This window comes from Telmatherina bonti (genome assembly GCF_933228915.1).
Source record: "Telmatherina bonti genome assembly, chromosome: 20".
Taxonomy (NCBI): domain Eukaryota; kingdom Metazoa; phylum Chordata; class Actinopteri; order Atheriniformes; family Telmatherinidae; genus Telmatherina; species Telmatherina bonti.
Window position 1 is genome coordinate 17,937,372 of NC_136618.1, and position 15,217 is coordinate 17,952,588.

Below are 15,217 nucleotides of genomic sequence, written 5' to 3' on the forward strand. Positions count from 1 at the left end.
TGGTTCCGTGTAGCTTAATATCAAATAACTGAATTATCTCCATTTATCGCATCGGCTTTTAACGGCCGCTCAGCCACCAGCAAACGGCAATTAATTTCCTCCAACTGACCACAGCAGGACTGCGGCGCTCGTGCGGTGCACCACTCAATATGTCCGCCACGAAGGTCCACATTTGCTCAGGAGGAATGCGGTAGGCGGGGCTGCTAGGCTAGTGTCAAACTTTGGGAATGACAGGAGTGCTGCAGGATTCGAAAAGAAGAGGAAGTGTCGCCCTGGTTGTCTCTCTTTGGATTACTTTGACTCCTTTTCACGCTCAGTTTCTGGATTCACTACGTTTCAACACATAGTTCGGTTTCAGCACACTCTTCAACCATGTCGGAGGACCTGAGCTCCCAACCCTGGTCCATCAACAAAGATGATTATGAGCTAAACGAGGTGATTGGTATGTGATCATTAGCTTGTTAGCTTAACCTATGTGACCGGCACTGAGTGAATTTCTTGTTGTTAGCTCACTTAAAGCGAAGCTCGGCAGCAGTTTCTGGTGAAAAGACAAGCAGGAGATGTCCTTTTCTTCAGCTAGGTTGAGTCAAAGACGTTTGACAAGTTGGCGAATCTAGCCGGGCGGTGTTATGACTTGGAAACAGTGGAACGCTACCAGTGAGAGCGGTCACCCCGTCCACCGGTGCTATGCCGAGGCTGTAAACGAGCTGAATAACGTTACTGTGTAGTCAGGCTATGGCTATTTGCTGGGGGAAAAACTGCATTCATTGAGGATATGCTCATGAAGTGCTGTACGAAAGATAATTTCCGCAATTTTCTTCAATTTACTTGAATTAGTCGTGGTTATGAAGACTGAATTCAACATCCCCAAATACTTTCAAAATATATTTGTCATTACAGTGAATGTCTGGTATTATCAGCTTGGGGGAAGACAGTTCACCGTAAAGGCTTCAGAATCAGCCATCACGTTTTTGCAGTCAGATAAAACAGACTGGAACTTCAACTGGTTGTATGTGTTCACGCCCATCTCCCTTGTAAAATACACTCGAAATAGTTGTGTATTAAGATCTCTTACCTAACTAGTAAAACCAATACAGCAACAGTTAGAATTGGGATTTTTTTTATTATCTTGGTAGTATTATTGACAGTAATATAAAGTATTAAAACTACTGGTTTGTCACTCTGCTTACTGTGTTATATATGATATTAGATTATTAATACTGAAATTTAGCCGTGTTACTATCATGTTGGTGTTGTAACTGCTGGAGCTGATTTGACCTCCTTTACATACAGTGATACTAGATAAATCATGGGGGTCCTCTGATGAATAATGGCAGAGGGAGTGAAGATGTAAAAGCAAAGTTATGATCCACACATTTTTTTTTTTTTTTTTAGGTTTTCTCCATTCTGTAATCTTCTGAGTTATTGGATTATTTAAAGCTGCTGAAAGTGCAACTATGTGGGCGGTTTTAATAGAAAAATCACTTTTACTAACAGTTTAAAAGCACCTTAAATGTGACTCAGTCTGCACAATGATTTTGTAAGGTGTCATTTATTATAAGCTGTCCAATAACTATACTATAGTGGAGCAAGTTTAATTTTTAAAATGAAGTTAATGTACACTACTGGGCAGTATTTTTCTGAATCAGTTATGATGCCATTGTAAGGCCAGAGATTGAACTTCCTGAAGGCGGGACTTAGCTTTTGGGCCATTAACTGGCTGAATTAATCCAGTTATGCCAGAGTTTTTATGAGAGGATTAATCCGAATTATGGGGCATCTAACCTCACCAGATTCTGGCAAAATCATTTGACATTTGCTATTTAACATAATCAGTAATGTCTTATTTAACCTGGTCTGAGCTTAAAGCACGGTTAGTTAAATGTTAGTAGAACATTTATTTTCATAAATAATCATTGGTCAGATAAACCTTTTGAGTATGACCACTTTTTCTATGCAGTATAGTCAAACTGTGGGGATGAAAGAGAACAACAAAAGACTGATAAACATATCAGCAAAAGCCTGTTCTCTTAAATCAGTTAATTAGTGTGTTTTGGTTTGTTTTACCCAAGCTGTACTTCTTTCCCATGTTTATATAAAGTGCACTCTGTTGGCCAAAAATCAATCTTTTGTCTGTACTTTGGAAATACTTAAACCTCCTTCTACATTTCCCTGCAGTTTCTTGGAAAATTCTGACTGGGGCACCCCTCAAGATAACGCCCTGCAATTTTGCTTGCACACAGAGATAAAGCCCCTGTTGTATAGAAACCAGTTTTGTGGCATTTTCCTACACTGTGTTTAGCACAAATGGACCACAGAGGTTGAACTGCATGCTTACTTCACCGGAGTTTAGAGCAAAGGATCATGATTATCAACTTAGATTTGGACATTAATTGTGGAGTTAGCCTAGTTTCTTCGCCTCATTTTACAAATTAGCTGAAGCTGATTAGATGTTTTGTTCCTTAAATCTGAAAGAAGTTGTTTTCCTGGTATGTCATCCGTCCCCATGGTCCCTGTAAGCAGGAAAACTGCTCCTGTTTGACATCTACCTCCATTCAGGTTAATGCTAACCATTCTAACACAGCTGTGGAGCTTTTTCTGCCTTTTAAAAGTTAAACTTTCCTCTTGTTGATGTTTTTTCTCTTTTTTTTATATACTTGATAATCTTAAGGGCAATATCAGTGATTTTAAGAGCTTAGGGTTTTAAGGCTTTCAATTACTTTCCATTTATGTATTACTTATTGTTTTTTTTTAGAGGCTGACGTTTGAGGTCTTTTAATGGACAGTTTACAAGAAAATCTTCAGGATTTTGACAAACAAAAGCAGAAAAATGGTCACCATTAAAAAGCAGAAACTGAAAATATTTCCTTCATTGTTAAAAAAAAAAAATCTTCCACAACCAATCTATATTTAAACGTTAATATTTTTTTCTCGACTTGTTTTTTTTTTTTTTTTTTTTTTAAAAACCTTTTCTTGAATATGCAAGTCTCAACAGGTATTAATTAGCAGAGCGAACCTGTCTGCCAGCCTCTCCTCTCCTCTCCTCTCCTCTCCTCTCCTCTCCTCTCCTCTCCTCTCCTCTCCTCAGAAACCGTTAGGTTGATACTGTATAAACTGTATAAACAGTTTCACCCGAGGCACATGCTGCCTACATTTCTCTTTCTTTTTTTCTATATTGGTGTGTGTGGTTGGAGGATGGCTCTCCATACTCAGTGTGTCCAGCAGAGCTATTGTTTTGGTAACTTCCCAGGGGAAAGAAGACTTGTTATTACATGGTTCACACCCGCTCTTTTTCACCCCACTGAGTACCGGATCATACTGGACAAAGACCATAGGAAAATAGTGCTGCTCTCTTTCCAATCTTTGATCATATTTGGATCATTGGTGTTGGCAGATCTGGACTGGAAACTTTCTGCTCCTACTTTTTGTATCCACTGGCAACTGCGTCTCCTCCCTTTTACTTGCTCTGGCCATCAAACAGCTTCAGAAAATGAGTAACCACTGCAGAAAGAGAAGCCCTCTATCTTTTGTTAACCTGTAGGAGGCTGCATCAGTTTTTAGATTTCTGCATCCTGGATAGTTGAGGAGTACATAATGAAAGGTAGTATTACCAGTGTGGTTGCAAGTCATTCATTCATTCATTTTCCAAACCGCCTATTCCAATTCAGGGTCGCGGGGAAGCTGGAGCCTATCCCGTGGTTGCAAGTTATTTATGAAATTTCATATTATACGCTTTTTGTTGGCTAGTATGTGGGACGTCAGCCAGGTATGCAGAGGAAATGTAATGAAGGACACGTGACGTCAGCCACTAAACTGGCCTGATGAGGGCAGGAAAGACATGCTGTCACCACACTGCTGCACGTAACTCACAAAGGAAGATATTGACACAGGCCCTCACATTGTGACCTGCTCCAGTCAGAAACTAATTCAAGACTAGTCTAATTTGATAACATATTATTCTAGTTCACAATGAGTTTTTTTTGTACTTAAATGGTTTTTTACCTTTTTCATCAGGCGAAAGTTGACCTCTAACATGACAGTTCCTGTTGTTGGCCTGCGTTGTATGAGCGGGACGGTCTATAATCACTGTTAAATATAGAGATTTATTGTAATAAAAATAGTTCAAGGAATTTTTAAAGGTACAGAATAAACTTTCAAACAAATAGTACATGCCTTGGACAGATAAGAAAAATAAACCCACTGAAACATCATGTGCTTTACAAACATACAAGAGTAAAATTGGCCTGTGGTATTTTTATAGGCCCCTGAGCTGCTGTATTTATTTGAATTAATCTCAGTGCTTTGCTTCAGAGTTATGTCTGTGTCTTAAGTCCATTATTCTGCTCATTATATCTCTGTGTTTTGCTGTTTACTCATATAATAGACTTTGTGGAAATGCAGCAGAAAAGGAGGAATGTAAGCTGTCCACTCCCACATGAGCAAACATGTTGGCTTATGGTTTAAGCCCTGGCTAGATGTGGTTTAGGCTCAAATGGTAAAGTCCATGCTGAGGAGAGATCTCCAGTCTTTCACGGCTCATTCAGGCAGTGCCAGACAATAATATAATGGTCCTCAGGGTTGCCATGTCAAGCATGATCTGTTTGGGGGGAAACATGCTTACAGAAAACATTGGCTGCTCTTTCTAAAGACCATTGTTGTTTTGGCAATTACGAAGTTTCACACCTTTTCCAAATGTTTTCATTTACAGTCTGAGACTGCGACAGGTCGTCACACATATTAAAACAACATGTTAGGGAAACATGTTGAATTTCAATGGTCACATTTCAATAAAATAGAGAATGGCTGACCATAAATGTGCACGTTGATCTTTGCAGTAACTTGAGGGATTTGTGTCGGCACTTGCCTTACTGGAATAATCATAGATGTTAATCACTGGATCTGACCCGCAGTCATCCAAACTGAAGATAGTTTTTGACAAAGGACTTTTTCTTCAGAGGTGGGGTGTGTTTTTGGCAAAATTTCTGGCAGAAATTAAGAAAAAAAACAGTAGAATACATATTTGTAATGATATTTTTCTGTGGGACATTTTGAAATGTCGCAGACGCTGCAAAATGCACCTGACATGATCTGGTCTGTGCAGAAAAACTCTCCCATGGAAACAAATAGAAATCAAAGCAAAAAGCTTACATAATATGCCAAGCCATATTTTCAGCCGGCTGCCAGATCACTGTCATTAGATTTAGGCTAATGAGGTAACTTAATATAGAAATGTAATTTAGTCCTCCACTTCCAAAACAAGCAAAATGTTGTTTTGCATCTGGAAATAGAAAATATGCAAGAACAGAAGGGTTTGTTTTGATTTGTGCAGTTGATAAAAATACTGCCGACACATTGATTTTATTATTTTAGAGAAATTTTGTAGGTTTACATGCAGCTTTTTATGACAGAGCCAGACTGTTTTGCAGGTTAGATATTGACCTCAGTTCTTCAAAGCCGGGACACTACTGCAGCACTCGCCTTTGTGAGTGGAGCGCCTTTGTGTGCTTCCTTTCATTTTGACAGAAAGAATAGGACTGATGTCTGTGACAACAGAGATGCAACAGTGCGTAGCGTATTTTATTTTTGCAGGATCAGATCCTTTATAGTTCCACTGTATTATTTTTTTTTTTTTAACTCAGGCCACAGCCTTTGATAGAAGTTGCAATAGTCATAGTTGGCAACAACAGAAAATTTATATTTCAAATTAGAGGGGGACATTGTCCTTTCCCTCTTCACATAAAGGGAGAGTATACAGCAGTTTTTAAAAGTTAGCTTTTTACCTTACATGCCCAGCTAGCTAAACCAATGTGTCTGAAATAGAAAACAATGGTTGAATTTTTACTTTAAAAAAAAAAAAAAAAAAAAAAGGAAAGAAAGAAAATCAACATGGCTTTGGACAGTTATCAGGTCTTTTGCATACAAAACATATTGCAGCTGTGATTCGTTTTTGCAAGTGCGATGTGCTCTGTTTAAGGTAATTAACATAAGTATCTGAGTATCTTCTTCAGGCTTCAGTAACACTCTGTTTTTAAAATTAGGGGGCTGCTTTTAGCTTCACATCATGAAAAAAGTAATGAGGATCAACCTGTAAAGTTTCTGTAGCCACCGACAGACTAACATGGCAAGGTTTTGTTTTTTTTTTTGGTTTTTTTTTTAGCCCGTTTTGTCAAAAGTGTTCATGTGAAACAGTTTTTTTGACAAGTTAATTTCTGCTTTCATCTATCCTGTACATTGTTGGTAGAGATGTCTGCTGCACACATAAGTGAAAAGGCAGCTATTTAGCTTTTTAACTAGCAGGTTGATAAAAACACAGTGTGAAGACTGTAATTATGCTAGTGAAGTTAAATTTACAAAAATAAATAAATAAAAAACTGCCATGACCTTAATATACAGTAGTATTACTGGAACAGTCATCACTGATTGTTTAAAAACATCAATATTTCATGTCAGATTCATATGTTCTTCCTAGTTGAACTTTAAATATTTAACTAGTAAAATGAGTGTTGTAGTATCAGTTTACTTTGGTTGGGTGTAAGGCCAGCACCTGTTTGAGTTTATGGGATTTTTATTTGTTGTCACATCATGACCTTTATGATTACAAACACATATTCCCATCTGCTCTCTGTAAATTCCTCATAAATGAAGACCTTTGTTTCATTTCTGATCATAGTCACAGAAACATTTGTGACCAAATATGTAGGAATTTCTTTTGTTTCACATCATGTTCATGTTTTATTGCATTTCATTTTAGTGTTATTGCTTGTCGCCATTCTGATTGGTGTAGCAGTCATGAAAACAGACTGTGATTGGTTGGCAGTTTTCAGTACAGAAAAATAGATTATTGCATCTTGTTTGTTTTCAGTCAAACAACTGCAGATTTTCTGTTCAGCCAGACTCAGATCTCAGGTTTTTGGGCCAACTGGCAACAATTAATATCAGGTTGTGGTTTTTGTGACATCAGCTACAAGTCTTATTCTTCCTGTTCTTGCTTTAAATTACTTTTAAAATGTATGTTTTTTTTATAATTGTTATTCTTCTGAAAGGTTAAATGTAGGTTAATATTTTCAGCATTCTTATGACTCTTCATTTTTTTTCTTTTTTGTAACTGATATTTAAGCTGTTATATGTATAAAGTTTAAGTGTCACAGAAGTAGACCCGTTAGCTAATAGCCCCCTCTCCAGCGGTCTGGTATTTTTAGTCAATTCTTTCCTCCTTTTCCATCCTTTAAACAGACATGCAGCAAACACACGTGCTGCCGAGCTTGTCCAGGCTTTCCTGACTACTGGCTGTTTGTTTGTGTGGAGGAATTTACACTCCACTGCATACAGGAAGACTGGCTCCCTGGGGTTCTGCTTGAGCTGAGCTCCCCATCACCAGCCAGCCTTCAGAGGTTTGTTTGGTATTGATGGCGACGGGAGGGGTGAGGCGCTGTTCAATTCTGAGCGATGGTGGGACAATCTACGATTACTTCAACGCTGGAGAGCGGAGCAGTGCCAACCGCATGTTCAGCAGCTTCCAGTTCATAGATGGCACCCGCATTTAGAAACAAAGTTTCATGTACTGTTTGTTCATTTAGGATGATTAATATGAACCATTCTGTCTATTAGTTGCAGGAAATTACAAGGAAATTGCTGTCTTATAGGATTGTTGGAGAGAACAAGTTTGTCTTTAATCAGAATCTGTGTTTTTAATAGAATTTAGTTATTTAATTCCCTGTCAAATAGCCTGAAGTAATAATTATCCAGAATGAAAACAACTGAATAAAAAAATTGACATATCCATCGGGGAAACTTTACTTTTTAATTAAAACCAGGGATTCTTTTTTTTTAAATATAGCTCCATTTTTTAACCTCAGAGCACCTCTTACTGAATCAAAACTCCAAACAATGAGCACTTTGTTAATATTTGGCCATAACCAATATGAGTTGAGAAGAGTTTAGGAAAAGTTTTCTGGAGGGTGGACTAACTCTGTGCTTCCTTTTATACATACAAAAGTCCTTTTCCACAGGAGAGTGTTTTCAGCACTGCTCAGTGTCACATATATACCAGGAATGACCTCACACGATGCAGGAACAATGGGTTTACCTCCCCTAGGCTGGGTTTACAAGCTTTTATCCATGTGATGTTATACAGAACAGGGATCAGCGCATTAATGCAGGATTTAATGTCCACTTTTGTGTGGTTTAATAGGTTACGTAAAATTGTCATCTGTGTTTTGTAGTTTTTTGGGTAGATATCAAACTGTTGGTAAAATCCTGTCAAAATCTTAAAGCTGCATTTTAATGCTAATTTAAAGTGATAAGCTAAACAGTAACTACAAAACTGCATTTTAAAAAAATGACTATCTGTTCGCAACGTTTTCTAACTTTAACAGGATATCACTCACAAAGCAGAAGTGACATTTCGATGCAGCATAAAAACCAACCTTTGCTGCATGAACCTCCTACCGAAGCTCCCCAGGGCCGAGCTTTGTTTAGCAGCATCATCCTTCCATCAGGACTGCTTCATTAGGCAGGATTTGGGAAAGCTGATTCATAATTGATGAACACAATGTAACCCAAGTCTAAACAGAACTCAGTGAAACCTTTAGGAGCTCTTGAGGATTTTGAAGTCATAAACAAAAATTAATTCCCACCTTGCTGCTGCCGTGAATATTCCATTTATAAGCAGGCTAAAACACATACAGCACATTAGAAAATGTGGGATTTGTGCAAAGTTTTGTGCTTTAACAGCAGAAATAATCTTCTGATAAATCTATTGTTGAGTTGAAAGACAACCACTGCTTATGTTTTTTTTATATAAAACAAATCGATGTGGGACCTTTCTGGTCGGGATTTTTAAGTACATTGACGAACCATAAGCAAAAAGAGAAAGAAAGAAAAGGAAACAGCTGTTACTGTAACTTCAGTTCTGTACATTACCAATCCTGGTGTGAGGAAAGGTCGTGTGGGAAGACTTGGGGAGTGTGGAATGACCCGTACCTTTGCCATAGTTTCAGTGGCAACACATGGTCGCCTTTAAAATCCCATATGGTTTGTTAAACAGATCCTTCATAAATGTGGAACCCATAAACTGACCTGAATGTTATCCTGGACTATCAGAGAAACACACTTCAAGGGGTGTATGAGTCCCAAGGCCTGTATTTCTTTTCACCTGTGCAGAGAGCTGAGACTCTCATGTCTTTTATACCAAATACTATTGATTTGCTTAATGGCCATTAGCACTCTGGCTGCCATCCAGGCTCGACACAAACACATTGCATGCTTGCATATCTAAACTTGATTTTTCCTCGTTCTCCTTTAATTAAATGAGGTTCCTTTGTACTCTGTCATTTTAAGCATCTTGCCCTAGCAGAGGAAAAACAATAACCAAGATCTTTGTATTGATTTCATGCCACTTCCATCTGTTACGTTTGGTAACGGCTGATGATTAAAGAGTGACATCACAAATGCAAGTAAACGAACGAATTTCCTCTGCTATGATATGACTCAGCTGTTCTGAAGTAGAGTCACTGCTTTTTTGTGTTTTGGAAATTTGATGAGGATGCCTTCTGGGCTGCTTCCAGTTGAGCTTTCCTTGCATTATCCTTGTGAATGGGAACCCCTGTAAGGTGCCTGGAGTTTGTAATGCATTTCACCTAATCTGAAAGGCGAGCTCCTTTTGCTTGGACCAATTCAATTCTAAAGGAAAAACCTGGATGAATAAAAGGCTAACCACAGTGATTGTGTGTTCTTTTCCTGTTTCAGGGAGTGGGGCCACAGCAGTGGTTCAAGCAGCCTACTGTGCACCACGCAAGGAGAAGGTGGCTATCAAGCGCATCAACTTAGAGAAGTGCCAGACCAGTATGGATGAGCTCCTGGTAAGCCATACAGCACTGCAAAGCAATTGCACCTCAAATGGAACTTTTTTTTTTGTGGATGATCCTCGTGTGATGAAACGCGACAAGATTTCATTTCCAGTCTCTGCATTCTGCACATGTGGATAAGATTATTTCTACTTCTGCTTTTCATTAGTGATTTTCTCAGAGCATCCTCTCATCCAATCATCCCTGTCGCTTTAAACACTGTTCTAGTTGTTCGCAGAAGGACGGCTCCACTTACTGCCAGGAAACTATTAGAACACTGTGGGACATCTTCCTGAACACTTGCGCCGTCTTTATACCCTCATTGCAATCTTGTGCTGCAGCTCGGCACATCATTTGCAGTATGACGTGGTTTATGATTTAGCTCGAAAAGTAGATTTATATCATATGTCGTTGAAGCTCCTCTGCATGTAGAAGGAATCCGGCGCTTGTTTGCGGGTCTTATACTTGCATTGTCACTGTAAAGAAGTGTAATTTGTATTTGTGTGTAACTTTACAGCAAAAACAATGTTTACTTAGCAGTTCCCTTATTCTGAAGCAGCTCTTGTAGATATCAGGTAATAAGACACACACAAAAAAATAGAGCACGCACCATCTTAGGTTGTCCGACTCTAAGACTTGAAGCGTGACTGATGTGTTTTTCCAGTTCTTCCAAGAACCCAGTCTGCAATAGTAACCCATGGAAAATAAATACAGTGTAAGCCTATATGCATCCATCGAGGTTCATGGCCAGAGTTCGCTGGCAGGTTGCTCACTACTCACTGGCAATACTAAACTGAGAATGAATCAGGAGAATGTTGCTCCCCGATTCTCGGAGTAGGCGGTCACATGGAATACAGCGCGATCGGATTTCCTGCCTGCGGTTCCCCCCACATTTCCACAGCATGCTGGGTCCCCGCTTAAATTGCAAGGAAGCATTAAATTAAACCCAGGTTGCCTCTCTTAAAAAGTATCTTTAAAGGAGGATAGAACAAGTCTTAAAGGAGGCCACAGGCTTTTAAGCTTGTCTCTGAAATCCTTTGATAGCAGAAGAGATGTAATTTGACATATTTCAGGCTTCTAATAGCTACTTTGGGTCTGGAAGCTTAATGGACAAGTCCGTTTGAGTGACTTTGGCTGTTCCTGATATCAGCATTTTAATGCAGTGGGAATGGATTTTCAATAAGGTTTTTGGAAAACCTTGAAGTGACTTGAGAGAAATGATGCTTCCCTGGCAAGAAGTTTGAATGTCTGTGAACTTGAACGAGTTGGCAACAAGATCATCCATTAATACACATTGCCATGATTTACAGATCTGCAATTTCTTTATTTGGTTTTAGTGTGCATGTGTGCAAGCTGTGGCGAGATTGAGTCATAGCGAACTTGTGTGTGTGTGTGTGTGTGTGTGTGTGTGTGTGTGTGTGTGTGTGTGTGTGTGTGTGTGTGTGTGTGTGTGTGTGTGTGTGTGTGTGTGTGTGTGTGTGTGTGTGTGTGTGTGTGTGTGTGTGTGTGTGAGAGAGAGAGAGGCTCTGAGTAACCAATAGTGACGTAACATTGCTTCTATAGAGGCTTCTCTGTGTGTGTGCCATCCCTGCGGTTCTGTGGCACCAGTTTGTGACCCAGCACTCTATTCACTTTGTTACAATAGCACATTTATTTATTGCTCAGTTTCAAAGTCCTCAGACATGCAGATACTAAATGGATCAGGCTCAAAACAGAAAACTGCTTTGGAGGGGGCTATTTCCTGGGAAACCTTCACTCATTTTAAAGTGAAACCAGCTTAATGGAGGTAGTATTTTCCCAGCAGTTTAGCATGCTATCACTGTACATTTTTGTAAAATTTGAAATAAACCAGTTTAGTTTCTTTTAATAAAAACAAATGCAATAAATAAATAAATAAAATAGAGGTGCGCCTCATGTGTGTGACATTTCACTGGGCTTCTGGTTTCCTTATTTCAGTCGTTTATCTTTGATCGTTAGTTCCCCTTTTGCCTGCCAGTACTCTGTTGTCATTTTTACGGATTGTAGTGAACTTCACTTGTCAAAGAATTTGACTCTTTTCTTTTTTTTTTTGTATTAAACAAAAATACGTCGCCATCTATTGAGAGGGGAATGTTTAACTAGATATGAAATGTTAACGCCTGAAGGACAATAAAAAAACCATCCAGATTTCACAAAGTAACAGTGAGCAAGAAGAGCTACAGATATTAAATAAATCTTTTTAACCCCTTAAGGCACAACCCATGAAAAAAATTTAAAAAGTGAAAACTCTCTTTGGAAAAAGAGGCCCTTTAACAAAAAGTAACAAAAAATTAACCACTTTTCAGGAGATATTTATCATTTATTACTATGTGATATGTTAAAATCATTCTTATCTTCTGCTTTCCGATATTGTTTAGGGGGCAGAAGACCAGTATCAGACTGTGTCAAACAGGATTTTAAGGAAAGTATTTACCATAAAGTGATGCCAAATGTCTTGGAAACTGTATGTATCAAATATGAAATGTTTGGCCTTATAGGGTTAATAATCTCTTATAAACTATAGAGTTTGTGCAAAAGTAGTGGGAAGAATGACATGTATGATGGTAATGAAATGCTACTCCTAAACAGAACACAGATGGCCATTATCTCATTCCTTTTTACAGTAATGGCCTGCACTGGTTACCAGGTTACATTGGCTAATTAAATGACTTTAACTTCATTTCATCAGGAAATGACAAAACCAGTGCAGAAGTCAACAGGGAGGTGTGTCTGGTTGAAGTGCGTGGAGTTAAATAATATTGCTGTAAGTGCCTTTGTATTAGCATGAAGTCACTGTGACACCCACCTGTCACTCCAAGGTTGCCAGAGAACGTTTTGTTGAACTATATCTACAAAATATTATTTTTTAGAAAATGTCAAAAGTTTCACACAGAAGTCGTATGAATGGTTTTGAATTATGGGAAAGTTTCCAGGATCTTTGCTGTAGCCCAGGTTTACAGTGACTTAATCCTTTAAGCAAAGAACCTGTCTCATTCTCACAAAGACTGCTGGCAACGATAGGAACACCTGCCAACTGCCAGTGCACAATATCTTCCCTGTTATCCCATTGTATTTCTTTTCCTTGTCTGCCACCCCCACAGAGCTGTGGTGAGAAGGAAGATTTCCTAACATGCTGGAAATGATTCAGTCCTTAATGATCATCGAACAACAACTGATGTGCAGGTTTTAACTGGTCTGAATGAGTCTGAGTGCAGTCGGACATTGTAAATTTCTCATGAACATGTTTGGTTAATTCATTTTTTTTGATTGGCTTGTCTTGGAAATTTTGCACACATTTCTCTATACCTGTCATGGTCCAAAGACTTTGTTCCAGACATTTTGTATCCACCCTTATTATGACTCATTTCATGCTCGTAACCTTCTTTGTTTTTTTTCTTTAGTGTCCTCAACATCACTAAGTCCTTTTAATGCTGGCCGCTTGCATTTCTAGTTAAAGTCTCAGACTGAGAATTTCTGGTTCAGAAGTGATGACTTTGCAGGAGTCTTTCTGCAGCTAATGCATGCCGTGCAGGCTGAGCATTTATGCTGATGGAATATCTGACTTTGATTTCATACTATTTAACCGAAGACATGTCTTGACCACTGCTTCCTTTTAGCTTGAGAGTTAAGATCTCTCTTTTGACAGGCCTGCAATGCATTTTTCATGGTTTCAAAAAGAGTTTTATTTATACAAGTCTTTGAAATTAGTGGGAAATGTATTTGTTTTTGGTAAAAACCTATATTTGGAAAAGCATATTGATGGGGACTGAGCATTGGTGTCTCCAACAATGACATGCTGTAAAAGGGAGAAACTGCTCACCTGCCTCCATCAGTGGTAAACAGCACTAGATTTGACATATATGCCTTTGTTTAGAGATATTAGATGTTCATTGTTTTCTAGTTATAAAGATAATTTTGATTGAGATTCTGCATTCTTTCATTGTGTCAATCCTGGTGAAAATTTAGAATCCTAATTAATTGTCCTGTTAAAAAGTGAGGAATGTAATTTAGAAATATTTTCTTTATTTTTAAAACTTAACATGTTTTAGATTTTTTGTCAAGTAGTTTAAAATCAGTGTTTAGCCTCTGACCCATGGTGCTCACATAGCCTCTTAAAACCAGATTTAAGAGCAAGTCAGTCAAATGACAACCATGTGAAACTTAACAGGAGGAATTAAGATGTTCCAGCCTTGTGCAAACAGAGGAGTTTGTTTTCTAAAGCTCATTTTATGTTCACAGTGGCTTTACAGGTGTGACGTTTATATGACTCTCCCTTCTAAATTTTATTAAAGCAGTAGGCAAATATAGAAACTTGAAGTTACTGCTTTTTTTAACCTTTATTGCTGAAGCTATTGAGATCCACAAGACAGACATGCTAAACATACGGCGTGTATGGTGCATAAGCAACTTGGACCAAAGAGAACGGCTACAAGTCCAAGTGAAGCCTGACGTTTATCAAACAGCTTAGAATCTCTCTTTGATTAGATCAGTCTTATTGCGCTTTTAAACCATTTTTTTTTTTTTTTACAACAAAAGTAGTGTCTTTATCATTTTTATCTTCAATTTTATTCATTTGTTTATTTTATTTATTTATTTTTCTTTATTTTTATTTTAAAAAATGTAAAAAATTAAAAATGAGTGTATTTAAACAAGCATCTCATGTCAAACATGGAAACATATTTACAATGTTGTTTTTAGAAAAACACTAAGTTTATCACTACTTAGTTCTTCAATCCTGATTCTTTAGTAACTCACTTCAGTGGCATCTTTGTCATTAATTCATGGAGACAGCAGGTACAAAGACTGTGGGTTTGCTACAGTGGAGTCACAGAAACAGTCATTAGTCAAGTTTTTAAGAACAAAAACAAAAGCCAAACTTCTGTGAAGCATTTGCCCTCCCATCAAAAGGCAGATTTTCTTTCCCGTAGGAAACCAGTCTATCCTTGGATGACTTCGGTTATGGTGGTGAAGTGATGAATTAGACATCTGTGCCAGCATTACCTCAGCTTTCCTGCTTTGCAAAGACACACACAGACACACACACTATGAAATGAAGCCTTAAAGCGTGTAAACGGCTGAGTAGTTGCTGTATTTTGCTTTTGCAAAGCAATGCATTACATTGACCTTACTTTTTTTTTACTTTCTGACTACTTGCGTCATTTGGATTTCAAGCTCTGCACTAAATTTCAAGAATAGCTGCAGCATCACAAGCATAAGCATTAATTGTGTCAGCATTCGATTTATTCCCTCTTAATACCTTGTGGAAGGAGTCGAATGAGTCAAGTTCAGCTTGTCTTCTCTGGGGTTTTTCTCCTTACAGAATCATAAGGAAGATTTGGTTTGTGTGTTCTTAT

The 15,217-nt window shown here is 38.2% G+C and overlaps 1 protein-coding gene across 3 annotated transcripts in view; it reads left to right on the forward strand.

The window, feature by feature from the left end:
- The first annotated feature begins 199 nt into the window (after nt 1–199).
- oxsr1b (oxidative stress responsive kinase 1b) overlaps nt 200–15,217 on the forward strand; it is a 37,179-nt gene continuing 22,161 nt past the window's right edge. For 2 of the 3 annotated variants that reach the window (XM_079259477.1, XM_079259478.1), the window contains exons 1-2: nt 200–442; nt 9,748–9,860. In XM_079259477.1, coding sequence (XP_079115603.1) covers nt 373–442; nt 9,748–9,860 — 183 coding nt within the window. In that variant the 5' untranslated portion in view covers nt 200–372. The remainder of the gene's footprint in view (nt 443–9,747; nt 9,861–15,217) is intronic. The other variant, XM_079259479.1, reaches the window with a different exon arrangement.